This window comes from Suillus discolor, assembly GCF_016758755.1.
Source record: "Suillus discolor strain FC423 chromosome Unknown F5147scaffold_81, whole genome shotgun sequence".
Classification (NCBI taxonomy): domain Eukaryota; kingdom Fungi; phylum Basidiomycota; class Agaricomycetes; order Boletales; family Suillaceae; genus Suillus; species Suillus discolor.
Window position 1 is genome coordinate 147,232 of NW_024541328.1, and position 27,170 is coordinate 174,401.

The 27,170-nt window shown below is 46.5% G+C and overlaps 6 protein-coding genes across 6 annotated transcripts; 1 reads left to right on the plus strand and 5 right to left on the minus strand.

Annotated features, from left to right (window-relative positions):
- Nucleotides 1-394: 394 nt before the first annotated feature.
- F5147DRAFT_657284 (uncharacterized protein) lies at nt 395-1,390 on the minus strand (the record flags this gene model as incomplete). The annotated part of the gene is made up of 5 exons (XM_041434245.1): nt 395-441; nt 553-921; nt 975-1,046; nt 1,101-1,334; nt 1,366-1,390. 5 exons carry the CDS (start codon nt 1,388-1,390, stop codon nt 395-397), a joined length of 747 nt encoding a protein of 248 aa, XP_041287409.1.
- Nucleotides 1,391-3,235: 1,845 nt separating this feature from the next.
- On the minus strand, nt 3,236-5,376 carry F5147DRAFT_657285 (uncharacterized protein; the record flags this gene model as incomplete). The annotated part of the gene is made up of 6 exons (XM_041434246.1): nt 3,236-3,304; nt 3,355-3,759; nt 3,836-4,686; nt 4,760-4,897; nt 4,927-5,238; nt 5,355-5,376. 6 exons carry the CDS (start codon nt 5,374-5,376, stop codon nt 3,236-3,238), a joined length of 1,797 nt encoding a protein of 598 aa, XP_041287410.1.
- Nucleotides 5,377-5,813: 437 nt separating this feature from the next.
- F5147DRAFT_657286 (WD40-repeat-containing domain protein) lies at nt 5,814-7,341 on the minus strand (the record flags this gene model as incomplete). Its single annotated transcript, XM_041434247.1, has 10 exons — nt 5,814-5,993; nt 6,040-6,129; nt 6,181-6,357; nt 6,419-6,463; nt 6,506-6,566; nt 6,614-6,728; nt 6,782-6,914; nt 6,971-7,152; nt 7,200-7,287; nt 7,336-7,341. The coding sequence occupies 10 exons, from the start codon at nt 7,339-7,341 to the stop codon at nt 5,814-5,816; spliced, it is 1,077 nt and encodes a 358-aa protein (XP_041287411.1).
- Nucleotides 7,342-7,497: 156 nt separating this feature from the next.
- On the plus strand, nt 7,498-9,406 carry F5147DRAFT_657287 (uncharacterized protein; the record flags this gene model as incomplete). The annotated part of the gene is made up of 11 exons (XM_041434248.1): nt 7,498-7,554; nt 7,581-7,664; nt 7,910-8,045; nt 8,078-8,303; nt 8,573-8,588; nt 8,639-8,774; nt 8,823-8,871; nt 8,932-9,074; nt 9,103-9,149; nt 9,191-9,229; nt 9,368-9,406. The coding sequence occupies 11 exons, from the start codon at nt 7,498-7,500 to the stop codon at nt 9,404-9,406; spliced, it is 972 nt and encodes a 323-aa protein (XP_041287412.1).
- Nucleotides 9,407-16,195: 6,789 nt separating this feature from the next.
- On the minus strand, nt 16,196-16,738 carry F5147DRAFT_657288 (uncharacterized protein; the record flags this gene model as incomplete). Its single annotated transcript, XM_041434249.1, has 4 exons — nt 16,196-16,255; nt 16,311-16,375; nt 16,420-16,507; nt 16,565-16,738. 4 exons carry the CDS (start codon nt 16,736-16,738, stop codon nt 16,196-16,198), a joined length of 387 nt encoding a protein of 128 aa, XP_041287413.1.
- Nucleotides 16,739-22,911: 6,173 nt separating this feature from the next.
- Nucleotides 22,912-23,613, minus strand: F5147DRAFT_657289 (uncharacterized protein; the record flags this gene model as incomplete). The annotated part of the gene is made up of 1 exon (XM_041434250.1): nt 22,912-23,613. One exon carries the CDS (start codon nt 23,611-23,613, stop codon nt 22,912-22,914), a length of 702 nt encoding a protein of 233 aa, XP_041287414.1.
- Nucleotides 23,614-27,170: the final 3,557 nt, after the last annotated feature.

Sequence of the window (27,170 nt, forward strand, 5' to 3'; positions counted from 1 at the left end):
GTCCTTTGACAACCGATACGCTCCTGAGGGTGCACTCGACTTCGACGCAAGCCGGAAACTGAAGTTTGTTCCTTCTGCTGCATGTCAGCGGAGCTTTGGACAAAAAGAATGATGTACGTAACGCAAATCCATGTGTAAAGGAGAACTTGAGTGTATGCAATAGCAAACGGTATGAGTTGGGGCTCTGTGCTTATAAGACTCAACACAATAAGATTACTGGTGAGGTTACCAATGCCGTGTAGTCAGACCACACTGTGACAATAAGAAAATATCGCTGTTGCGTTGTAGGCGTCCTCAGGGCCTTTTGTGTACAGAAGCAATACTAATTTCAAATGATTACAATACGGAAGTAGGAGAACACTATTGTATCTAAACGGGTATTGGAGTGGAGTGGTTACGAGTGGGTCTGCAGTGCAAGAATCAACTTGCGAACTATTGTATCTAAACGGGTATTGGAGTAGTTACGAGTGGGTTTACAGTACAAGAATGAATTTGCAAACTACATGGCGCCATCGCCCAATAGGCAAGTATGTGAGCGAGGAATTTTTTTACCTTCCCTTGTCGTGATAATGGCGTCGTTCCTCTTCGCCACCTTCGTAAAGTAGACGGTCCCGATATCATCTCCACATGTCACAACAAACCTCTTGCCGTTGCCCGTTGGGGGCTCTGCGATAACATAACACATTGGAATTTCATCGTCCTTCGCGCCAATGTTCCTTGTCCTTGAGAGGTATCTGACCGCAATGTTTCCATGTGCGACGGGTCCTCTTGGCAGAAGGAACAGATCTGGAACTAGTGTACGAACCAGGCTATCATGGTAATTCTGATACCATGTGCCACTTGGTGCTGATAGTATCCTTAAGACTAATTGGCACCGAGCTAGTACCGAGCTTAATTTGCTACTGCACAGGAATTGTGCAGCTGATTGAGAAGTTAAGTGGCAGAAAGCAACAGTAATTAAAAAAACAACGCACGAGATGAATCTGGGATATCAGAATTGTTCTCCCCCTCCGAGTCTTCAGGATTCACTCGCCAAGGATCATATGCTGTGATAATACATATTACTTCCACGCAGAACAGTCAGGTTACGAAAATCTCACGAGGGGCTGTGGATGATGTTTCTTCAGATACAGAAGTCTCTGATTCAATGCTAAAGTCAATTGACCATGGATTGGGGCGGGGTTCAGGGGCGGACTGCGGAGGAGGTGGGCTCGGAGGTGGGGTGTGGGCTCTCGGAGGCCTCTGAATGTACGATTGACGCAACATCTGAATGAATATTTTCAATTGTTCTATTGACAATCTACCTCTGTTAAGGAGGTCCCCTGATTCACTGTCTGCTCGTGAGTGGTAATGATTGAGACTAACAAGAATGGAATTGACCTGACGACATGGCTTCGTGAAAGTTGCTGCCTTTGACCTTGGAAGAGGTCAACTTGACACGTATCACGTGTGAGAGAGCGCAGTGTTCCACGCAGTGCTTTCATATGCCCATGAATGATGACTACTTGCTTGCCGATGAACCGTTGTCTTCTTAGATAGATGATCTATAGATAAACACCTACAAAATCAAAAATCTCCACGGTCAGCGATTCAGACAAATACCAATGACTGATAACGTGGTTGTTCGTGGGTGGCTGTTTACACTTCCCCAAGCTATGTTCAGACAAAAAGTACTTCTTGTGAGGTCAGTAGCAATACCAGTCAATCCAACAGTATGGATGCAATAGAAAATAAAATAAACAGAATGTAGTCAGCCCAACGGTATGGTGATGACAAAAAGAAATTGATTCACTCCAATGGTATGGCAGTGTTTAGAGAACAGAGAAAAGTCAGCCCAACAGTATGGTACTGATAAAAAAAAGAAATAGATTGATAAGGGAAACCCTTCCTTCAGTAACAGTGCTTCTTGTAATAAATTTACTACAGAAAGTCGTGCAAAATTATAGCAATCACCCCCTCAGCACAAACAGGTAGAATCAAAGGTCAGGACTAATCAGTGATCAGTAGAACTCTTAGTTCACTATTGAACCTGCTGCCAAGGAACTCACGATGAGTATTAAACAGAATCAGGAACAGACGTCCTTGGATTTCAGTACCAAGTCCCCTATTCAACAACTAAAGTCTAGCAGACAAAGAAAACCCTGGCTCAGTATCACTACTCAGATGAGTGAGGTCAAGCGTCACTATCAACTTCTGAAGTCTTCCCACTAAGCCGGTGCTTAGATGGATGTAAAGACAACACAAAGATCTTGAAACAAATTCAGACAATAACACTGAGATGTGAACGAACTGAACAGAAAAAGAGACAAATGAAAAGAAAGAAACAAAGAAAGAAACAGAAAAAGAAAGAGAGAAAGAAGAAAGAAGAAAGAAAAGAAAAGAAAGAGACTAGAGGTTCACCAGTAGAAAATCAAAGAAAAAGTTTGCTCACTGTTGAGCACAGTGAGCTCAAGATATTTCACAGTTGTTGATGATGAGCTAAAGGTATTGCTGGATGTTGCTTACAATGACCTCTCAGTTAGTTGCTTAACAGCTCTTGTCACTGTTGTTGATACTGATCACACTTCACACTCAAATTTATTTTGTGGGGCTTAAAAGTTCCCTCTATGCATATTTTTATTGGCAAAAAGTGGGGTCTTATATAGATAAATTATGGTGGCTGTGTTACTATTTCCCACGTTCTAAGGGGAATAGGCTTAGTCAGATTGTACCAATACTATTTACTGTAGTCATGTGCTTTATAATTTGTGTCATCAAGCTTTAGTCATCTCAAAAGGTTGCTTTGTCATGATTTGGTTTAGGATCATAGGTCACCTGACTGTTAGAGTCATATAACTTAGTATCATGTGACAAATATTAAGTAACAGACTGATTATGTTATTTGTTGGTGTCTTGTTATGATGTTACTTTATTGACCGTAGAAATGACGCGAGCCGTGTATTTAGAGTGTTAAGAAAGTTCCCACAAGGCAACTTATGCAAGAACTATTTTACACTGTTACTTGACATGTGTGGGATTCAGTCTGAGTCATTGTTATTGCTGACTAAGCAGAATTTACCGCAAAATTAAATATACAAGAATATTCAGCCTATCTGAGTCTGTCTGAGAAATGAAAATACTATCTGAACTGCAGTCTGAACCATAAAGTAAAGGAAGATTGTTCATAATGATTTCTAGGGCATCGGGCTCATGGGAGAGCATTGGTCATCCATGCACCGAACCAGTTTGGTGCAGGTCACCGTGCCATAGGGTCGTGCTCTGCTGTTGAGCTGATCCTGGTGGCATGAGTTATGGGAATCGTGATCTGAGATAGACACAGTCAAATAAGATCGATGAATGTGACTGACAACGTACCTTTGTGTAGGGACCTTGGAATGTCAAGGTTTTGTTACTCAGGTCAACATCAAGGACAATGCCCGATAGGTTCCATGCTACCCCCCTTACAACTTGTATGATGTCTCCGGCTGCCACATCATATCCGCACGCTGGGGTAAAACGCAGGGCAGCTAGATTAGGAGAGACACTGGTCCACAGAATTGGAACAGTCAGATAGATGTCTCGTGTACCCGAGACGAGGAACGTTAACTGGTTCAATACAGCATCGACAGCTGTTACTGTCCCGATCTTCAAGTAAAAATCTCCCGCCTTTTGTACTATGACACCATCACCTCTCATCGCTGTGTCGTCGTCAGGAAGCACCGTCGATGTTGGCACAATGGTACTGAAGGAAGCGGATAACCCGCGATTGACAATGTGGGTCTGAACAGAAATACTTGATACGATGAACTGGATTGGTGTATCAGCTAGTGACTTTCCAAGGAATGAGACCACTCACCTCAGATTTTGTGACCGAATCCAGGACAACGAGTGTGTCGTTGACAGCTTCGAGAACTATTCCTTCCTTGCCCTTATACTCTGATTTCTCTGCACTTGTATCCAAGACACGGACATGATGCCCCGCTTGAATACGCCTCCGCAGGTCCATGATGGGAAATGAGACTGGTGCATCTATATCGATAAGTGCGCCATTCGACCCTGGGACGCAGGCCAGATCCACCAGTGCCATGCCATCATTGATCTGAACATCCAATATGATGCCCCAGGTCCCTGACAAAGCCCCAGAGACAACTCGCACCTCATCACCTTCTCTCCAGTACTGAGCGGAATACATATGCATGGTGACTGAGACAAATTCTGGGTCGCACCCCAACTCCTTGTGGAGGACAATGTCTTGCGCAGCAGGGAGGGATATTCTGATGACATCCGTAATAGGCTGTTCGATGCACATCAGGCCATGGATGTATTCTTGACCTCGGTATTTGTAGTTTTCAACACCAGCAGGGTGCTCAAGGAGGCGATGTTCCTGTCTGAGCTTCCCAATGTCCCTCGGGTCGTTCAGTCGTCTGGAGGCTACTAACAACTTGACAGTCTTCATAGGATCATCATATGATAGCCTGTACGCTATATCGCGATTGTATGCACCATGCGTCATGCGATACCATCCAGGAATGGCAATACTAGCATGCGGAGTCTGATCATCAGAAGCGAATGCACACCAGAGGAAGCAGTCGGCATGAGAGGATGGAAAAGCTGCTCGGATGATGATGGAATTTGGTGCAGTGACATACAAGCGTCCGGGAAGTGTTGGATGGGTATAAGTTTCTAAGCCGAATGCTTTGATGGATACTGCGAGAAATGATGTCTTTGATGCTGCAAATCGCTGAGCATGACACAGGTGGATGAAGGTTCAGATACATACCAGGTACTGTTACAACCCATTCACCTGATGTTCTGGGCATGACCACTCGTTCTACATTGCAGTCTCCCTCATCCGAGATAATATGTGATGGCCTCACAGCCCCTTGCCCGAACCGCCTATCAATGTCCTCGACCGCATCTATAAAACTGTTGGAAGGGCGACTTGACGAGAGGTTGGTCGATGTTCCTTCCAATGAAGGTAGTGTGCTTTGATGCTCGCAAGGTTGTCTAACGCGATGCCAATATTGCCATCCCCAGTGAACAGAGAGTCTACTGCCTCCTTCCAATCCTCTTCGCGATATCTGACGCCAAGATAAGCATGCAACTTTTCTAGCATTTCCTCGAATGACATGTCGGTCATTAGGTGTTCCCGAAAGATGTCCCAAGCACCAACATCCTTCAATGAGGACGAAGGATGCACGGCATTGTCGTCGGACTCATCGTCTACAATGTTGTTGTCTGAGACAACAAACAATCGATCTGCATGAAGAAGAATCAGACAGCGTACGATAAGGCAATCAGCAAACTTCACCATCATCATCTTCTTCACCTTCCGAATCTTCATCCTCTGAGGCGACTTCTGCCTCGAGACTCACGAAAGACACTATCTTTGCGCATTGTTAGTACCGACGCCATCACCTGGCAAATGCCTTACTTGTGATTTTTCACGAGATAATTTGCTGCATTTATGATGTTTTCCATGTGCTTGGGTACTAGATAGGTGCTTAGGCATTTTGTACCCAACTAACTACTTAAGTGTTTTAATCAGGTCTAGCGCTCACTCTACTAATATCTGATGGATGATGAAAGTAGGAAAGGAAAGCATGATACAAACACCGCACCTATTTGTAGTGAATGCCAATTTGGGAATACCCACTGCCACTTCAGCCACTTCGGTGTCACATTGCATGACTAAGCATATGAGAACTTACCAAAGCGCTCCACTTGCATATATTCGAAAGATTTTATTCGAGTATAAGTGGTAGGTACACAAAAATGATAAAGCATATGGATATATACAGTTTCTCGCTGCAACCCTAGCATCAAGTATAATCTTACGTCCAGACAACAGGGATTTGTACATGTTGAAGTAGTATGTAAAGAGTGGAAAAAGCGCCTGATTGCAGGGCATGCATGAGAACGTTCACAAGAATGCAGATGATGGCAAATTGAATCAATTGAAGTGTGGTCAATGGGGATGAGGATGGAAGGGATGTTGCATGCTCCTTTAACATCTGATCCAAATTAGAAATGGCCATAAATTGAGCAGATCTAACATACCACATCATCCTCCCCCCACACCTTCACGCTACTGTGCCCGTTAAGGCAGGTGCCGGTGACAACAACACACCTTGAGTGTCCTTCGTGAGACTAACTCTTGTCAGGGTTATTTCATCAGCCACTGGGAAGGATGTGACTTACTACTACAGGTGTGATGCAATCGCCATGATTACCATGGTCCAACTGTCCACGGTATGCACCCGTGGTGTAATCAAAAATTCGAGCAAAACCATCGTCACCGCCAACAAATAGTAACCCCGACTGTCGAGCAACAGAAATTTGCAAAGGAACATTGTGCAAGATTACATGGTTGAAGGACTGCACACAGTGTAAGGGTGGGAATGGTGTATTTGTCAACCCCGTCTTTGAGGTCGCTCACGAGCAAGTAGTTGCCATCAAGAGCAGTATTGCCGCTGAAACAGTGCTGGTTAATGGAAGTACAAGTGCTGAATCAAAACCGATGTACATCCTGCTTGACACTTTTTTGTGCCATTTGAGATCCCAAGGACTCTATTGAATAACAAAATCTGATAATGTGTCAGATAAAGAAGCAAAATCAAAAATCTTGACTAACATGTCACCACTTTCCAGGTATGACACCAACAAAGAAGCACCCTTGTCATAAAAGTGAACAGTGCGTGCAACATATGCCTGCTTCTCGGGCTGTGAGACCATCGACGTGAATGTCTCTACAAAATGTATTTATTAATACACACACCAACACTACAACATGGTTACGAACTGTCTGGTGTCAGGTTCCAAACCTGTGGGTGACCGTCACCAGCACTTGCCAGTCTGCAATAATTGGGATCCCATGCAAGTGACTCGATTGCGCCTGAGTGACCAATGGTAGTACTCCAGAATTCAAAGAGTGCCTAGCATAATGATGAGTGTAAGCCGAACTCGATGGCACCACGTATCATGTACTTACATCATTAATTCTTTCATACATTTGGATGTTACCGTCGGATGCCCCAAATGCAAACATGGTTTCTCCGCGATCATCCATGTCCGTCCAGGTAATTGCACTGATATATCCCGCCGCTGGTGAATATATTTCTTGAATCATTTCCCCTGATGTGAGGCTCCACAGGACAACCCAACCATCATTGCCTATGCACAATTTCAGCACAAGTATAGTAAGAAAAATGACAAGCTACCCCCGGTGAGGAGCAATGCTCCAAGCTTGCTTACAGCCAATACATTGACCGCCTTAGTGTGACGAGTCAGTGTAAAATTGTTGGAAAACTATGTGTTGTCAGTGAACATAGCATCCTGGTAGAATTGGATACATACTTCCATAATTGAGGATCTGATCAGTGTCGCAGTGATTAATGGTATATAACTGTTCAAGTATTCAGTGTCACCCAAAGAAACAGGACAAAAGGGATCTGCAAGATGCAGAGGAAACTACCGTTCAACAATTAACACTTCAAGGATCGATTGTTTGCACTTGCTATGGAGACAGCCAAGGCATTTCAAATAAGGCTCAATCGAGAATTACAACAAAATTGCGTAACACTCATCTAACATCAATACAGTTACACTATTGTCAAGAGCACGACGTTCTGCGGAGTCTGATACAGCAACAAAACTGTTCGATCAAATTCCAAGTCACAAAGTCAGTAAGTTGCTACTACACAACATGGGATCCAAATTACCTCCTCGCAAACAAAGTGCTTGTAATACATGGTTCAAACCGTATGCCAGACCGTCACCGCGCGCCATCAGGTCATTGGCGGCATACGACAGTCAAGACCTTGAATGGGACATCCAATCATCCTGGAGATCTTATCAAAATGAGCTTGAGAGTCGTGACAATGTTGAGCCAATCAATCACCTATAATTCGTGATAACTTAAATATGTTAGAAGACGCAAATGGGATCAGATATGGAGATTGACCTACCCATCATTTCCAACGGGACATATGGATGTACAGACACCATTATGGCAGATAGAGAGGTTAGCACGGCGACTATGCTGGTACATCTCACAGCTTACGCAAGTGAGAGACTGGACCCCTCACTGTCATTGCAGCCGGAAACAGGGCGCACACTGAGAGCTGCGAGAACTACTGCACTAAAAGGATCAAACTCATTCGCGGCCTGCAGAAAACTGCGGATAAGTATTTACGACGTCACTTTAAAACAGATGATCTGCGCACCGAACAGCTACGCAAGCACGTGAACACAGCACTCCGTGCTGCCACGCTGGGGTTTGATATACATGGTATGATACCGCTGAAGGTACAACAATTCAGATGGTGAGTCTAAACAATGTTGGGTCTTGCAGAACCTAGCTGCTATTCGACCCTAAAGGGTTTCTGGACCAGGCTCAAGGCTCAGAGAAGAGGAAATATCATGAAAACTTGCTGAGTACTCTGACTCATACTGGTAACTGGTGAAAAGATAACTTGATTATGTAAGCTACAAAAGTGCAAACATAACACTAAGGTAAAAACAGTCTCTGCAAGCCCAGCCAGAAATGAATCCCTACACCACACTACCGGAGCACAGATTACGTTCAACCCAGGGGGGACGAGACAATAGTAAGGCCGAACATTGACCTCAGCTATCTGTATGGCTGATACATTATTAGGTTCAAACAACAAACGAGTATATCATACCTCCTGCAGTAGCACAAGGTATTGTGAACTGTGTGGCTAAGGGACTGCGGTCACTTAGAAATGCGCTGAGCGCAAACCCGAAGTCAATAGAACTGATCGTTGATGCAGGTGAGAGCACATAGCTTACATTTAGTAAGCATGACGTAACTCCCGAAGGCGAACTAGTATACCCTACAACAATGCCAGGAGGATTTGACGCAACACTGTAAATAAGTCATTACACTGAATATATGATCTCAACTGCACACACACGTACATCGTCTAGTTTCCGCTTGCAGATGGCGATGAACCACTTGCGATGGAGAGAATGCAATGGCAAGCATTTACTATTGGACTTTGTTACAAACTATGACAACAACTGTATATCGATCACTAGCACTAACGAAATGAAACGTCTATGTAAAGTCTGTAAGTCCTGTAGTACAATTTTGTGTAGGGAAAGTACTAGACGATGGACGAAAAGGAGAAAAACAGTTGTATAAGGTTTAGAGGCTTATATAGTGAATATGGTGAATGGAACTCAGCCTGGGTATTGCCGTTATCCCATGCCCGGTCAGCAAGTGGTGAGTGGCTGAAACCTTGTTGGTAGTGTTGCCGCAGCTTTGGCTAGTGCCGGCTAAAGCCGGCTCTGATTCTCGGGCTTGACCGAAACTCACAAGTCATGCTGCTTACGTAATCAAAACTCGGTCTGGCTTATACAGCCACGGCAAGTAGCTGCAAGCTGGCTCAAGCCTGTGTAGATAATTTTAGCGTAATTTAAATTTAGAAATGAGATTAAATTTAGAAATGTTACATCTTACTATCGATCGATTATCAACAATCCAAGTAAACGACTTAGTTCCCAAGATCCTTCACATACAACAAGAATGGCACCCCAAATGGCGGTACATTGTACCTTTGTGATGTTTGGACGTGTGTTAAGTCCAAAAATAGGTCCGTATCGCACACATCACCAAAGCCAAGCAGGTGACGGCGAGGAATGCAGAGATGTCGAGGGAGACGAGAGGTTTGCAGGATCGAGAAGTGACATTTGTTTATGTGTCGGGGCATCCGTCGAGGTTTTGGATTGCGTTGGCGAAGGTACTCGGGTTCAGGGTCCGAGAGAATGAGTGAGTGCATTCTACAGCATATCCTAAAGATGATTGAACTATTTCGGTTAGTAGCAACAATAATGCGCATGCAAATGCAAATGCACCGAATGTCGTGCTTGCTCTGTCAAGGGATATGAGGAACGTAAGGTTGGTCGTCTCCTTCCACAATGAATCCCCCATCTTTCAACAACCCCTTGTCCTCTCCCTTCTTGGACTTGCGATGATGTGCGTTCTGATCACTACCCCTAGGATTAGTCGGTAGTTGTACAACAGAAATGTGAATGACACACGCACTCTGCCACTTTCCGTATCTTCGCAAGTAAGGCGTCACCATGCGCGAAAATTATGAACACATTCTTGCACGTCTCAGTGCCAGTAGCAGGATCAACAAAGGGCTCTGTGATATCCGTGTGATTCATGTACAGGTTACCCCTTAGGACATGCCACAAGACGTGCTCGAATGTCAATATGTGGGAATACCAGTCCATATGGGACGCGACCTAAAACCACATTAAAAACAGGGGATGTCAAAGCAGACTTATACATATGTTTGATAGCACCCTTGCAATACAGCTGAGAACTCAGCATTAAAAGATGGAAGAAGAATCGGGATGGCCCTGCAGATGCAATGCAAGGGCTTCACGAAAAAAGGAAGTAGTGGTATCAATATCTTGAAGAATGACTGGACACTGGTCCTGAACCAACTGAAAATGCTGCAAAGCAGCGTTCAGGTGAGAGACCCTCCAGCGTGGGCCTCCACCAGCTCCCTCATGCACTCACTCAACGTCTTGTAGCTATCGTTCATCTGCACGAGCCACGTCTCATGCTTGGCAAGTGTGACATCAAGCTTGTCAATATTATGCGCAGCACTTGGTCCAGCCGTGACTAATGGGGACGAATCATATAGAGGATGGATAGGAACGTTGAAAGGGATTGACAGCAGGGTTCAACTGTGATATCATTCAGCAGCGATAGGCAATGAAGCCACGGATGAGGAAGCGAAAAAGGCGGCAGCAGGAAGCTCCTCAGACACCAATGAGCTCCCCAAACCGTTTCTGACACGAAACGGCATGATCAGAACCCTTCCGTTAAGCAAAGCCGCACTCAAACAGCAATTCTACGACAAGATCAAAGGCGAAGCCATCAGCATCATGCGCAAATCACCCCACAACACCCACCTCCAATCCATAGATCAAACAGCACCATCCAAGAATTTCGCAAAACGGATTGCAGACCTGCCGAGGAAGCACGGAATGTTAATATTTCAGCTGCGCACAGGCCACGTCACACTCAACAAATACCTTCACCACATAGCCAAAGCGCCCTCAGCAACATGCCAGGAATGTCACGCCCATGAAGAAACTGTCCATCACTTCCTGTTAGTATGCCCCAGATACGCTAGACAGCGCAACGCACTCAGTCTGGAAGTTGGACCGCGTCAACTCCAAGTCAAATATTTGTTGTGCCACAGTAAAGGAATAAGAGCGACGCTCAAATACATCGCATGCACGAAAAGGATGGAACAGGTCTTCAGAGAGGTAACCCCCCCAGAGGAGAAGAAGAAGTGAGGAGGAAGGAGATGAGAGGGGAAGAAGAGAACGAGAGGAAACGCACCCAACCTGTAACACACCAAACCAACGCCTTAAGACGGCGTCCACATCCCTGTGCAAGCACAGACCATTGTAAAGAGTCGACATACAAAGCAACATAATACATAACTCGGACAGTAAACATAGTGTATGTAGTGTCCACCATAGGGCTCCGCCCCACAGGACAATAAACAAGGATCCAAAAAAAAAAAAAAACAGCAGCGTGACAACAGTTGAAAGGAGCACACGTACGTCCTTCAATTGAACATTTTCCAGTTCACCGAGCTCTGCGACTGCATCATGGGCAACTTCAGTCGGGATAAGGAACTGCCTCAAGCTCATCTGTCCCAAACCTGTGAACATCGTCAGTAAGTAAAACGGAGTCATCACAGTTCAGGCTCGCACGCACGGAACAGCATGGGGTAGTCGTCTCCCATGGTATTGATTCATCTGTCTATCAAATAAATGAGAGCAAAGGTCAGGACTCAGGACAATGTCAGAAAAGTAATGCCGCTCAACACATGCACAAGTGTTGCGGGGAAGTGAAAATACCGCCCATAGTCTCAACAGTCCGCCCTGAAACTCCTTGCTGGCAATCACAACGTGTTGATATCAGAGATGGTTGGGACTGGGTCGGGCGAAGCGCACACTGTCAGCTGGTCACTGTGCGGCTGGTGAGAAACAAATAAAGCATTGAAATCAAAATCAGCACAACAATGAGCAAGATAGTGCAAACAACAGGCGAGAGGCAAAACAGTAGATGCCAGACAAAAAAAAGTCATAGAAGTAAGGGTCACTTGTCGTAGATGATAGCAGTGTCCTCGATATTGTCACACTCCTCCTCTGTGATGGCTCTGAGAAGAGCGTCATTTGCGCTGTGGGTAGATGTCAAAGGCTCACTAGAGCCCATGTTGTATACCACCCCATGTTCCATGTCCCGTTGAGAGGCTGCCCAACCTTTCATAAAGTTAAGCCATTCTTTCTTGAGGAAAAATTTGACCATCTGCAATGCTTCCATCAAAATGGGACTGAGGCGATTCCTTTTCTTCATATGGGTTTCGCTGCTGGATGAAAATACTCGCTCACACGGCACCGCAGAGGCTTGTACTGGAGCGTAGTCCATGGCAATTGAAAATATAGTCGGGAATATGGACTGCGAAGCCTAGTCAACAGCTTGTGGTTAATGAAAAGGGTGTGACTTGAAGAGGTAATGGACTCACGTTCCAGAACGCAAGTATGTCTGTTCCATGAGGACTAAGCGTAGCCGTGGCATAAGCAGCGAACTCCTGATCTACTGTTTGACCACCGCCGTGTTGATGCAGCACATGTGCATGTGCCATGGGAAGTCCATAGCGATGTGAGCCTAGTGTGCGTGGCAGCGGTTGTGGGGCCACTACAGGTTGAGAATGTGCAGGATCAGCATTTTCCGCTCTTTTGCTATGCATCTGCAGAAAAATCAATCCAATGTCGTGCATTTATTTACAACAGAGACATACCAGCTTCAAGATACACTCCTTGGCTTCAGTAACATGGTCCTTCTCCCATAGATTGTCCATCCAAGACATCCACATCGCAGGGTCAATAACTATGAAAGTAATCATGAGATCAATATTTATTAAAACAAAACACGGGACTGACACATAGCGACAGAATAAGCATGTGTCGCACTCATCCGGTCAGTGTATTTGCTTGCCCAGGTTAAGCCTATGTCGACGATAGGCTTACAGTGAGGTACGTGCTGGCCAAGAGACTCCCAGCTATTGATCAACTCTTCAAAAGTTGGAACAGCACGGCTCAGTAAGGGAGTGCTTTCACTGGAGAGTTTTGCTGGGCGGTGTGCGGTGCCTGGTATGAAATGTTAAATTAGATCACGAGCTTTGAACACATCAGTACTTACCTCCAAGATCACTTCCAGGTCCTGAAGGAACTGCCAATCAACATCACTCAATCTTTTGTTGGATATGCTGCATTGAGGCCAAGCATCAAAAAAGGCATTTACCGCCTGAGCCAGTATTAGTTTATGACGTATGTTTTATGATGTGCAATCTTACCTGCTGCAGTGTCCACAAACAGTTAATCATGACATATGCCGAGTCCCATCTAGTGGGCTCATCGAGGAGGAGTTCTATGACCAGGAGCTGTATAGAGTCACCCTTGTCATCTCGAAACCAACCATCCTCATTACCCTTAAGGATGCAGTCACGAAACCTGTCGCACCGCTGAGTTGATGCACGGATCAATCGCACGATTGTCCTGGCTCACTCGAGAGGCTTGGTTTGCACGGCCTGGACATAATCGACTTTCTCGATAACCTGATCTTCGATTGTCCACATATTGGACACAGTAGAATAGTCAGCAGTAGGGTATTCGTCAATGATATGCTTCACGCATATGTTTATCATGTGCGGGAAACACGGTATCCTGTGTTCAACTGGATCAAAGTCGATCCCGTGTTGCCCAAGTAGTGTAGAAAGCTCCTGCATTGCGGTATGATTGTTGGCCGCGTTGTCAAGAGTAAAATGGCCAGTCTGAACAATGTGAGAGCACGCAACACAATACAAATGAGTACCAACCTTAGCCGTAGTTTCTGCACGATCAAGGAGATATAATATCATGGAACCAAGAGATTGACCATCGTGATTTCCTGGGATGTGGTGGAAAGCAAGGAGGGCCGTCTTCAACACAAGCATTGAACCTTGATTAGACCTAGCGATCCAATGAGCTGTAAGGGCCATGAACGGCCGGAGCTTTTGATTTGACCACAGGTCAGATGTGAAGCAGACTTTTCCCTGCACATTCTAAAAGGAATAAGATACTTTGTAGGACGCTTGGCAACTATACACTTACAGCAAGATCTTTCTTCAATGCCAGGAAGTATTCCTGCCATTGCTCGATGACCATCTCACGAGCCTTCATGCGATGAAATAGGCCAGTCTCGCCAATATCCAGGCACAGGAGACGTATGAGGCGCCGAAATTCAGGGCACTCGATCACATTTATTGCCTGGGGGCAATTATTAATAGTGGCTGTAGGCATAAACTGCGACTTACTTGATCATCGGCAACAATAAACTTCACAATTTGACTATGCATTTCATCAAGCGTGAAGTCCGGAATTACATCGTGTGGAGAGCCAGTTCCTACCAGCAATGTGTCAGTTCCCTGGTTAGGGGGGGGGCCAAGTGATTGCATTGTGCAAGGCGATTTCTTGAGTCGTTCACGAATTGTCATCAGTGACCAGCCCTCAGCTAGTTGTTCGTTTAGATCCTTTATCTGTATGCGCCAGCCAAAACGCTCTGCTGCTTCCAAATAAAGTTCGGTGTGGTGAGTGAAAGCATGCGTGCGGGGAGCTGTACTGGATGTGGAGCCCGCATATACCATGACCTTGTGCATTGTGTCGATATTATGCAGTGTTCTGGTGATGGGTGTGAGAAACAATGAAAGATTGCAAATGCGGTACTCACTCGCAAGGGATGCAAGTTTTGCTCTTAGCATCGGAATCAATCTGGTAGAAGTGAGTTATATCGGTTGGCCCTTTAGACTGCTTTAGATTGCCAGTGGCCAAAGGGTCAGTGCGAACAGTGCTATTAACGGTCTGGAGTGGGCTCGGATTAGAGCCCGCAGGTGCCATAGCGACGACGGGCACAGGAAGATTTTCCGGTTCCTCTTCATCCCCTGAGACATTGTCAAGGTCAAATACCTCACCCTCATCTGGACTGGTATGAGCTGCATCACTGGTTCTGTATCTAACAGGAAGCTGTCGCCAACGGGGGTTTTGAAGGGTAGTGGCATTAGCTGCAGCAGCAGCAGGGATCGCAGCGGGAATAGTGATAGGGATCACAGCGGGAATAGTGGTAGGGATCATGGCAGGGATAGCAGCAGCAGTGGAGAAATCAGCAGCAGCAGAAATAGCAGCAGAGGCAGTGGGGATAGCAGTAACAGCAGGCAAGGCAGCTGTCCACCTCTTGTTCTGCCTGCGTCGTCGACCTTGCATTTGTGGTAGTAGTGTTGATGATTTGATGACAGAACTGTCTGTCTATATAAGTGTTCTTTCTGGGAAACCCCAGACAATGCCAATGTATGCGAAGCTTGAGGGCGATATATTGCAGGTGACAATGTAGTGGAGTGGGGTAGGGCATCGATGAAAGGTCATTCATGCAGCATATAATAGCCTGTATGGTGGTGATATGAGTTATATGATATGAGAGAAGCGAACAGTAAAATCGCAACATACAAGTTTGGTGCCTGTCGGACGATTGACAGGGTGTGGGCAAAATTGGTCTTCTTCGTCTTGTTTTTTATCAATAAAAGCTTGCAAAGCACTATAATTTGGTGGGGGTGAGGGTGGGGGGGGGGGGGGGGGGGGGGGGGAAATCTCACTCAATGAAGGACATACCTGGAGACTAAAGTGAATTTTATCCATGCGGCTTTCTAGATTGCCATCATATAGATAATAGCTTGAGAAACGAACAGCTCACCTTTATCCTCAGGGTTTCAATTCAGAACCCAGATCGTAAGGCAGTAAAGCCATCCACCACAAGGTTAGTGATACATTTAGAAAAGGTCCCCCATGAGGCATTGCATGTAGGTGCGGATGCACTACCACTCCTCAATTTTAATCACCGCATGATACAATCGATACAGTCTAATGATAAGAATTAGCTAGATGAATCAACCATTTTACCTTGCACAGAAGTCGAATCGCTGGACACTACCACTTGGTGATGCAACCTGTTTGAAAGCAATTCAAACCTTCAGTGGCGGATAACCATAAGTTCTAACAAGACCCTCACCTTAGCGATCTTGTCTGATCAGCACGAGAAAACGCAATGGCAAGATCGGTGGTGATTTTAAGTGATGATGGCGGGTGCAAAGATCGATAGCTGCGGCTGCTGCGCACTAGTGTGAGTCTGTGCAGCATGTTGAAGGGAAAATAGTCCCACGCTGAAAGCGGTGCACGATTACACATGATGCATTGCTGCCATTGCAGTACACTATTTCTAACATCTGTAAGGACGAAGAGTTCAATCCTGCAGAACCAATTCATGTGACCCTTATAATATATATTATATACTGTAGTCTACAACAGTCACGATTTCTGCTGTGGAGTTGACGGAATTGATGTAGCACGCCATGGAGAGCCATTTGTACGCGGGCATAACCTGCAAATAAGTTATACTTCGGTTCAAAGATATGAAAGAAACATGTTACTCACACACGTGTTGATCGGTGTACTGCCTTTGGCGGGCATATTGACATTGCTTCGGCCATACAGCGCTGGTCAGGAGATAGAAGGGGGTGTATGGCAGGACAGCAAGGAGTCCCAGGACCATCAGGTTGGCCAAAATCCAACAAGCACGTAGCTGGTGCAGGCAATGTGGCACAAAGACCATTGTAGAGACTCACGCCTCTCAATGCAGAATATACAGCCCTATTACCCACATAATTCCCTACACGTTCCAGCTCTTATCCGAAGGATCAGTCATATGCACTCTCACGCGTGCGCCCTATGTATGCGCCTCGTTCACGCGCCTTACACACACTCGCGCCTTTCGCGCGTGCTCGTGTGCCTCCCCTTAGGCCTTCGTACCCTTGTCCGTCCGTCTGTCCTATGTCCTCGCTGATTTACTGGTGCGTTATTCTTATCCCTTTCACCGAATTGACGTACCTTCGGTCCGATCTCTGCGCTTACATACAGAAAGTCTATCATAGGCTTTAGAATATATTTAGAGTTGATATGGTTACTCAGTTCGGTACCACGCTCAGAAGCGCGCCGCATAGCGTAATCTCCCTTCTTAAATAGAGGGAAAGTTCCTTTTAACTTACTTCCTTCCCTTCTCCCTTATCTGTGTTACGAACTAGGATAGTTCTAACAACGACAACTCAACAGAGTTTTCGGTCGTTGAGATTCTCAGTCTCTCAGACAAGAGAGAGTTCGGTGGACTTAGTTAAAGGAGTGCTTCAACTAAGAATCAAGGTTCGAGACAACTTAAGATTGGAGGATCTTAAGCGAAGGATATTCCAGGTAAAACCTAGTAAGATTCAAGTAAGGAATACAAGCGTAATACATGTGCTTAAATAGATCCATATGTGCGCACAGACCAAGTCATCGTGAGATAATAAGTACAAGACCAAAAAGGGAAGGCATATTGTGTGAAGTGTGAAAGTATACAACGATAAGAAATAGTGGTTGTAACATTACCCCCTTACTAAGCGTAAAGTCACCGACTTTTACTCGTAATCCTGGTATTCGCAATGGTTAGAGTCGTCCTGGTTTGCATAATAGATAGGGTCGTCAGAGTAGTCAAACTGATCACCTGCTCCAGTAAGGTACTCTGCCTGTCGGAGGGCTTCTTCTTCCTGGCATTGGCTAATGTATGCGTCGTCCAGACTCTTCTCCCAATGAGAGAGTTCCTGGTAGAATCCTTCGTCCTTCCAGGTAAGCGTGGTGGGGGAAGCTTCCAGTAAATTTGTGGCAATACAACGATAGATGCCCTGGGGAGAGTTCTCTGCATATCCTGCAATAGTAGTCAGGACAGTTGGTTTGGCGATGGCCAAGGGTCTTGCAATATCTGCAAACCCGGTTTTCGTCTGGGTTCGAGGATGAGGGGCGTAAGGACGGGAGGAGCAGGGATGACGACTGAATGCTTCATCATCGCTAGAGGCTCTCTTCTTTCCCTTGCCTCGGTACCCATGCTTAGGGGATCTTCTCCTTCTTCGGGAAGATTCTTTAATCTGAGCTACGTCCTTCCTTAGCGAGTACGTAGATAGAGGATAATGGCATAGGGATTCGTTCTGCTTCCGCGATTAGCTCAGCGTACTCTGCAGGAGCGGTGGGTCCGAGGGCTTGTACTGGGACAAGACAGTCTACGAATGTCGGTGGAGTAAGCGTGGATGGGATAGTCATTGGTGGATGGATGTGAAGCGCTCTGAGTGCTTCAGCAAGCGCAATAGTTTCGTCAGGGGAAGAAGTCGACTGCTCCAGGGTTATCTCTTCGTGCGTAGAAGAGAAAGCGGTATAAAGATTTTCCGGGTGCTCTACAGTTTCTTCTGGAGCAACAACCGTATCAGACGTGGTTGCGGATGCCGCGGAGGCTATCTGTAATGCAAGTTGGGTTTCTTCTTGCAGATTGATGATCATGGCGTTGGTAATCTCCGTGAGGCTGTTAACAGCAGCCAATAACTCGTCAGACACACGAGGAGGAGGAACGGGAATTCCACCGTCATAGGAAGGCGGTGGAGTTGCAGTCGTTCGTACAACTGGTTGTGGAGATGGTGGGCGAGCGACTCCGGTGACTCGTTCAGCAACGATGTGAATAGCTTCCTGGATATCTGCCCTAACCTCCGGAGGGATAAGACGCAAAGCGTAAGCGCGAATGCGTTTCTGTAAATGCATGATGCCATGCTGGACACGTGGTTCTTCCACATGTCGTACGAGTCTTTCAATGAGTTCGGCGGATCTGATGATGTTAACGAGGAGGTTGATTGAGAATGCGTTTCGGTCGATAAGGATTTTATTGATTTCAATGGCATGTTGGGGGCAAAGGATTGCGGCTTCGATGAGAGTAAGGTCTTCGATTTCTGAGATGAAGGATTCGAATCTTCCTTCGTTAGAGGATAAGTCGGTTGGGGCGAACGTGGATTCATAGGGGAGAGTGTAAGAAACTGGGAAGGACATAATGTTTATGTTGATGGGAGGATATCACAGCGAGTGTTTTCTTTTATAGGTCGAAAGGGTTTCTCCGGCATTTTCCAGGTTTTCTTCCGGGATCCATTCGTTGCTGGCGGAGGAATATCCTTTCCATGATACAAGATAACGACGGCGTTTGCTGGTTCCTTTGTGAGCCAGTATAGCTTCGATTTCGTATTCTTCTTCTTCTTCTAGAATGTCAGGTGGTGGTTCCAAGAAGTTCGGACCGTGAACATCATTTTCGCTATAGGAAGATAATAAGGAAGCGTGGAACGTGGGATGTATTTTCCATTGCGGAGGTAATTGGAGTGTGAACGTGATAGGTGATAGTACGGCGGAAATGGGAAAGGGGCCATATCTTTTTGGGGCGAGCTTCCGGGATGGGAGTTTTAGACGGAGATTGGTTGCAGATAACCACACCTTATCGCCTACTTTCCATGGTTGGTACTTCTGGCCGAAGGATCTTTCCGCCATCCGTTGCATGGCGATATTGTGACAGGCTATCGCTTCTTCTCTGATTTTCTGAAGAAGTCGGACCCGTTCTTCCACGGCTGGTACTGTTGAATCTGCCAAGACATGGGGAATCCCTTTAGGCTCATATCCCATCATGATGTAGAAAGGAGAAGCAGTTTCGGGCGTCATGCTTTCTATGGTTGTGAACAAACTCTGCCATGGGAAGGTGTTCTACCCAATTAGTTGGGTCGTTGCCGCAGTAGATCCGTAGGTATGTTTCTAATTCTTGATTGAGTCGTTCAGTCTGTCCATCGGTCTGCGGGTGATAGGCGGTGGAAGGAGCGATGGAATAATCAAGGAGTCTCGCCAATTCTATGGAGAACTTCGAGAGAAATTGGGGTCCTCGGTCGGAGATTACTTTGTCATGTAATCCGAAGCGTTTGAATACGTGTTTCAGGAATAGTTTTGCTACTCCTTCAGAGGTAATGTTTTTGTGGCAAGGAGTAATTATCACCCCCTTACTAAGCCCATGGTCTACCACGACCATGACGGAATCAAAACCAGAGGAAAGAGGGAGATCCGTGATAAGATCGACGGAGATCTGGGAGAATGGGCGAGTGGCAAGGGACGAGATTGGGACGAGAGGTGGCGTTACTGGATGGGTATCGGCCTTCATTTGCTGGCAGGTGGCGCATCCTTCAACGTACTTTCGGATGAAGGCTCCCATGCCTGGCCACCATGCTTCGCGTTTGACCAATTCTTCAGTTTTGAAACGTCCGGGATGACCTGCGGTGGGGTGGTCATGGTAACGAGCTAGTATAGTTTTGCGATGATCAGGAGCGATATACGCTCGGTTTTTATAAGATAATATCCCTGAATCTACTTTCCAATCAGCTCAGAGCGGATTTCATGGGGGGAAGACAGACACCATTGAGGGCGTCTACAGCAGTGGCGAATAATGGGTCGCTAAGCGCATCCGAGCTGGCAAGGGTAGCGCGAAGGTCGTCATCAATGAGTCGAACAAACATGGAATCGGGAAGCAGGATGGAGTTATCGTTATCGGAAGATCCGGTATCATGATCTGATCGCCGAGAGAGGGCGTCAGGTGCAGCTAATTTAGAACCAGGGACATGGTGTAGTTCCAGATCGAAATTAGGTGAGGAGCATCTGCCATCGTGCCTGTCGACGAGTTAAGTGTTCAGCTTTCTTAAAATAGAGCAGGTTCATGTGGTCGGTGAAGACTATAATTGGAGAGGGGTGTCCTTCAAGATAATGTCGCCATTCGGTAAGTGCACGAATTATAGCGAGGAGTTCGCGGTCGAAAATTGGATAGTTTCGTTCGGCTGGATTGAATGATTGCGATAGATAGGCGCAAGGATGGTAAACGCCATTTCCGTCAGTCTGTAACAGGACCCCCCCTGTTGCTACTAACGAGGCATCTGTGGCAATAGCGAATTGTTTTAAGGGGTCAGGGTTGCGGAGTACGGGGTGCGTAGTAAAACAGGTTTTCAATTGGTCGAACGTTTCCTGATGTTGAGCGCTCCAAGAGAAAATGGTATCCTTTTTTGTTAGGTCGATCAGGGGACGGGCGATGTCCGAATAATGAGCGACAAATGAGCGATAGAAATTGCAAAATCCTAAAAATGACCGGACTTCTTTAACGGAAGCAGGGACGGGCCATTCCTTGATACCATTGGTTTTTGCTTTGTCCATTTCCACGGATCCTGGCTTAATGATCATGCCAAGAAATTCGACTTCTTGAGAGTCGAACGTGCACTTTTCTGGTTTGAGGAATAGTTTTTCCGCTCTGATCTTTGCTAAGATTTGTCTTGTTCGTTCGTGATGTTCTTCAAGCGTCTTTGAAAAGATAAGGATGTCATCCATGTATATCACCAACCATCCTTCGTTGATTTCCTGACGGAATTGATTGTCCATAAATGCTTGAAAGGTGGCGGGTGAATTGCACAGCCCGAAGAACATTACGCTTGGTTCGAACAATCCATACTCCGTGGTAAATGCAGCTTTCCATCGATCATCCGGGTGAATACGGATATTGTTATATCCTGATCTAATATCCATTTTCGTGAAGAAGTTTGCCCCGTGTAGTCGTTCGATGAGAGTTGCTGGAAGTGGAAGGGGATAAGAGTTCTTTATCGTTTGATCATTAATGCCGCGGTAATCTTGACAAGGGCGAAGCTCTCCGCTTTTCTTTCCTACAAAAAAGAATCCACTGGCTTGTGGGGATTTTGACGGGGTGATGAAACCTTTTTCCACGTTTTCGTCAATAAATTTTTTCACCGCAAGCCTTTCTTTTGGTGAGAGAGGGTATACTTTTGACGTTCTTGGAAGGAATCCAGGTTTTGTTTCTATGCGATGGTCTATTCCTGGTCGTTCCGGGGGAAGTTGTTTCAGTCCGTCTTTAGCAAATACATCTGCATAATCATGCAGGTAAGCGGGTATGAGTTCTTTGAAAGGTTTCTTTTGTTTTTCTTTTTCTTCCGTGGCAAATTCCTGTGCTTTGTTGCTGACTTTGAGAGGGGTGATGATTGGGACTTGTTCCGAAAAGGATGTTCCATCCTTTGTGAGAGGGGTATCGAGCGAGATTTCTTGTATAATTCGAACGAATTCTCCATCGGTACCGTATTCTACCAAAAATTCTCCATCATCCAATTTGTAGGTGGAGACGTCTTGTACTGGTGGAGCGCACCAGACGTCTTCCTGAGTATCATGTTACGACAAACGGTCGTGTGCGACTAGGATGATCTAAACAGCGACAACCACGACAGTGGTACCGAGTGCTGAGAGTCGTCGGCCTTTACAGACAAGCAAAGGTTGCGTACTCGAACGTAGCTCGTGGTGGTTAACGAGGGGTTACGCTGAGATGATAGCAGAGTTTACAGACAGTGAGAGGCGTCACTGAAGGTACGAGTCGATGTCGAGCAGGTAGCTTTAGCGGGACAAGGAGTTCAAGGGAAAACCTAGTAAGATTAAAGTAAGGAACATCTACTTTAATCTTCGACCTTATATAAGGCTACTCTATCGTATCTAAGCTCAGCTCGAAGCTGGGTTCTAATCTGCTTATCTACATGAGTCAGAGATAGCGTCCATGAGGCGGGCTTCTATCGTAGATAGCGTCCATGCGGTACGCTTCTATCAGAGATAGGATCCACGTGGTATCCTTCTATCAGTACATGAGGCAACACGAGGCTTGCCTTCTATCTTGATAACATAAATAGGTCTTCTAGACCTATGTCGTCATGTCCATGTCATGTGCGGTCCAGACCGCTTATCTAAGCCGGCAGTTGCCGCTTATCGTCTCTCATCTATCATCATCTATGGAGCTGGTGAGACTCCGGTGTCGTCTATCGTCTATAGCCGTGCGGGTGGCAGAGGGCTGTCTGCTGGCAGGGGACTCGTGCCATGTTACTGTAACATTACCCCTCTACTAGCGTCAAAGTCACCGACTTTGAGTATCCTGTGTTCATCGTCAGCTTCCATCGCCGGAGGTGTCGTAGGCGTGGAGACGGCTGGTACGGGGGGAGTTTCTGGTTCGGGCGAAGGCGGTGCTGGGTGTCTGAGCGTGAGGTCCGCGAGCGCTTTATGATTATGCTCCCAATCTAAGAGAGCTTCGAAAAACTTCTCTTCATCTCTAAACTCTTGGAGTACGATGCGTCCATTGAGTTGAGGGCAGTGGACCGACAGATGGTCAGGTCCTAGTTCGTCGCAGACGCAACAAACATAATCTGGACACTTTCTAAATGTGTGTCCGTATCCTCCGCAACGCCTGCAGGGCGTGGTACGGGTACGATCTATAGTGGCCGCCTTTCGTCTCAGCGAGCGCACTGGTCTGGATCTTTCTTCAACACGAGGCCTTGCCTCGACTGTTCTGACAGCTTGGTTCGCGATGTCTGGGAAGTCGAGCGGAAGGAGGTGAAGCGCGAGTACGCGAATCCTTTTCTGTAAATGAAGCACGGCAAGTTTCTTCGTGCCTTCATCGAGGTCATCACGATTGGCTACGTCTTCCAGTAGCTTCGTGGTACGGATAATGCAGACAGCAAGGGATGTCCCTGCACCGAGTCTGGCGTCTTGCTCACCAAGGATGTCGTCGATCACTTGGGAGTACATGGGGGTGAGAATAGCGGTCTCGCTGAACGCGTTGTTCTCAATCGTTTTAAGGATTCATCCGTAGTCGGAGTCCTTAAGTGCAATGCGGATAGTTTCTTCTTCAATAGAGGTCGTCATGATGGTGGGAGGTTCTGGGGAATATAGACATCCACGGGAGGCTTATATGTTGCTCCATGTCGTTTCCAAGCTCCGCTTGATTCAAGACTTATCTTTTGTTAATGTCTTCTATCGCTATCTATCTAGCCATGAGGCTGAGATCTTCTCGTTATCGGGACACGAGGTGCGGTTCTTCACTATCAGAGGGGAGGTGCCGTGATAGGTACGATCTTCGTTAATCCTTTGTTTTATACTTGGGATCAAGGTTCGTCTTCATCAGAGGGTGGTAATCATTGCCATAATGGAAGAGTGCGTTCCGTTATCTTTTGTTGATATGGTCGGCGGATCTAGAGGGTTCCGAGGGCTTGCAGGAGTTTCCGAGGAGTTCGTCTCATGATAGTTTTACCTCATTCCGGAGGATCGTCTTCTTCATCTTTTGTTGATCAGAGTCGAAGTCGTTCTAGAGGATTCCGTTGGATGGGGAGTTCGCCTCGTGATAGTTTAGCCTCGTTCCGGAGGATCGTCTTCTTCATCTTTTGTTGAGATCTTTCGGATCTATCTGGATGTCGATGGGGGTTCTGTGGATAAGAGATCCGCGGGCTTGCAGGAGTTTCCGAGGGTTCGTTCTGTCTCCGGTTCTTCTTCGTTATCTTTCGTTTCGATCTGTCTTTCAAGATCTATCTGGATATGGAAGGTCATCTTCTTTTTAACCTTTTGTTGATATAATCTTCATTGGGTGAGAGAAGGTACGGGGTCCAGGCGTAGGTGCCAAGGCTTGCAGGAGTTTCTTGGGGTCGTCTCGCGAGGAGGGGTCTTCTTAATCTTTGTTGAGTAAATCTTCATTGATTGTCGAAGGATCGTGGATAAGGGGTTCCAGGGCTGTAGGGGCCGTTCGGGGAGTTCGTCCTGTCTCCTAGTTTTACGTCTTCTCGGACGATCATAGTTTTAGGTCGTTGCGGACCATCGTGCAGTTTAGAGCCATGCCGGGCTCATCGTAGTTTACCCTCTTTGCGGAGCATCGTGCAGTTTAAGGCCATGCCGGGCCGTTCGAAGTCGTTATCAGAAATCATTAGAGAAGTAGTCGGGGAATGGTATTCGTGGTGGGGGGGGGTGTCGTGCGTGAAACGAGAATAAATCAGGGATTTTACCCCCTTAATAAGCCGTTAGTCTACCATGACTAATCTTCAGTCTAAAAATCAAGGCCGTCGTCAGGGCCTTCGTATTCGATTTCATTTCCTTCTTCATCAACCATGCGCCAGTTGTGCGTCGATGGTTCTTCTAAATCCAACCATATATTTTCAATGGGATTGGAAGCAGGGTGTGGCGCGTAGAGCGCCCGAGGTTCGGAAGCGAGAGTTATTGCGTCTTCGCTTCGTTCATCTTCAGATTCCATATCGGTGAAGCGGACAAAGTGCAGTCCGACTTCTTCTTCTTCCTTCTTTACAAGACGAGCAAACTCGTCAGGGTCATTTTCACTCATATCCTTCAGGCGGTGGGCCTCGTTGATAAGATGAACACGTTCTAAGAACATGTCGAAGTCTGAGTCGGAAGATGGTTCAGGTGCGGGTTCCCGGTGTTGCATCATTGCATCGATGTTATCAGCGGGGATCTCCGCAGAAGGCATGGAGAGGTTCAGGGAATTCGGGATGGGGTTTTCATCGGCTGTGTCGGTGTCATCAGCCGGGCTTTCGTAAAACCTGAGTTTCTTGGCTTCAGGTGGTTCTGCCGTCGACACGGCTCTTCCTTTTCCGAGAACGGAGATCGGTTCTCCGGAAAATACGAATCTGGGGGTCTGAGTTGTTTCTGGTTCAGAGGCCAGTCTGGGTGCCTTCGAGTGAGGCGGTTCTTCTGTCATAACTGCACGTCCTTTTCCGAGGACTGATGCAGGCTCCGCCGAGAACTTATAAGGTTCAGGAGTCTCTTCTTTCATCGGCTGAACAGCCGGTACGATCTTCTTCGCGGGTGCGTCAGGGATGATATAGTCCGTGATTACCGCAGGTCTTACGACCTTCTTCTGAGTTGTCTCCGGATCAGTGGCCGGTTTCTTCTGCTCAAATCGTTTTGCCGCGAGGTCAATACGAGGCAGGGAATCTTTCTTCACGATTTTAGTAGATAGGGAGTTTCACGGATGGCGGGTTTCCGTGCGGTTCCTCTTGAATCGGTACGATCTTCGTCGTGGGTGCCAAGCTCATGGAAGCGAGGCCACCAGAGAAGGCGCGGGGAGTGGTCGGGGAAACGGACCTTTTCCTTTTCTGTGCGCCCTTCTTTTCTTTCTTTTTATATGCTCCACCGAGGACCTTGATAAGGTACAGGAGTCTTCTTCTTCCATCGGCTAGAAAAGCCGGTTCAATCTTCTTTATATGCTCCACCGAGGACCTAATAAGGTTCAGGAATTTCTTCTTCGTCAATCTTCCTCCGAGAACCTGATAAGGTTCAGGAATTTCATTTCTTCTTTATTGAGTTCCGCCGAGAACCGTCGTAAGGTTCAGGAATTTCTTCTTTATCTTCTTTATAAGCTCCACCGAGGACCTAATAAGGTACAGGAGTTTCTTCTTCGTCAATCTTCCTCCGAGAACCTGATAAGGTTCAGGAATTTCTTCTTTCCGCCGAGGACCGTCGTGAGGTCCAGGAATTTCTTCAAGCTAATTTTAGCCGGTGTCTTCGCGGGTAGTGTACCGCAGGTCTATTATACGACCTTCTTCTTGGGTGTCTTCGCGGGTAGTGTACCGCAGGTCTATACGACCTTCTTCTTAGAAGTTACCGTGTCGGAGATGGTTGTCTTCAATCTTCGTAGTGTTCCGTGAGCAGGAAGTCTTCTACTGTGACTCGGTTCTTTTCTTGCGGCTGGTCAGGCCGGGACGTTTCGGGGATATTTCTTCTACAAATCTTCGGTAGCTTTGAAGATAGGTCCGATCTGGGATCAGGCGTCACAGATGGGTGACGTGCGAAGAAAGACTTTAATCTTTTGTTACGACAAACGGTCGTGTGCGACTAGGATGATCTAAACAGCGACAACCACGACAGTGGTACCGAGTGCTGAGAGTCGTCGGCCTTTACAGACAAGCAAAGGTTGCGTACTCGAACGTAGCTCGTGGTGGTTAACGAGGGGTTACGCTGAGATGATAGCAGAGTTTACAGACAGTGAGAGGCGTCACTGAAGGTACGAGTCGATGTCGAGCAGGTAGCTTTAGCGGGACAAGGAGTTCAAGGGAAAACCTAGTAAGATTAAAGTAAGGAACATCTACTTTAATCTTCGACCTTATATAAGGCTACTCTATCGTATCTAAGCTCAGCTCGAAGCTGGGTTCTAATCTGCTTATCTACATGAGTCAGAGATAGCGTCCATGAGGCGGGCTTCTATCGTAGATAGCGTCCATGCGGTACGCTTCTATCAGAGATAGGATCCACGTGGTATCCTTCTATCAGTACATGAGGCAACACGAGGCTTGCCTTCTATCTTG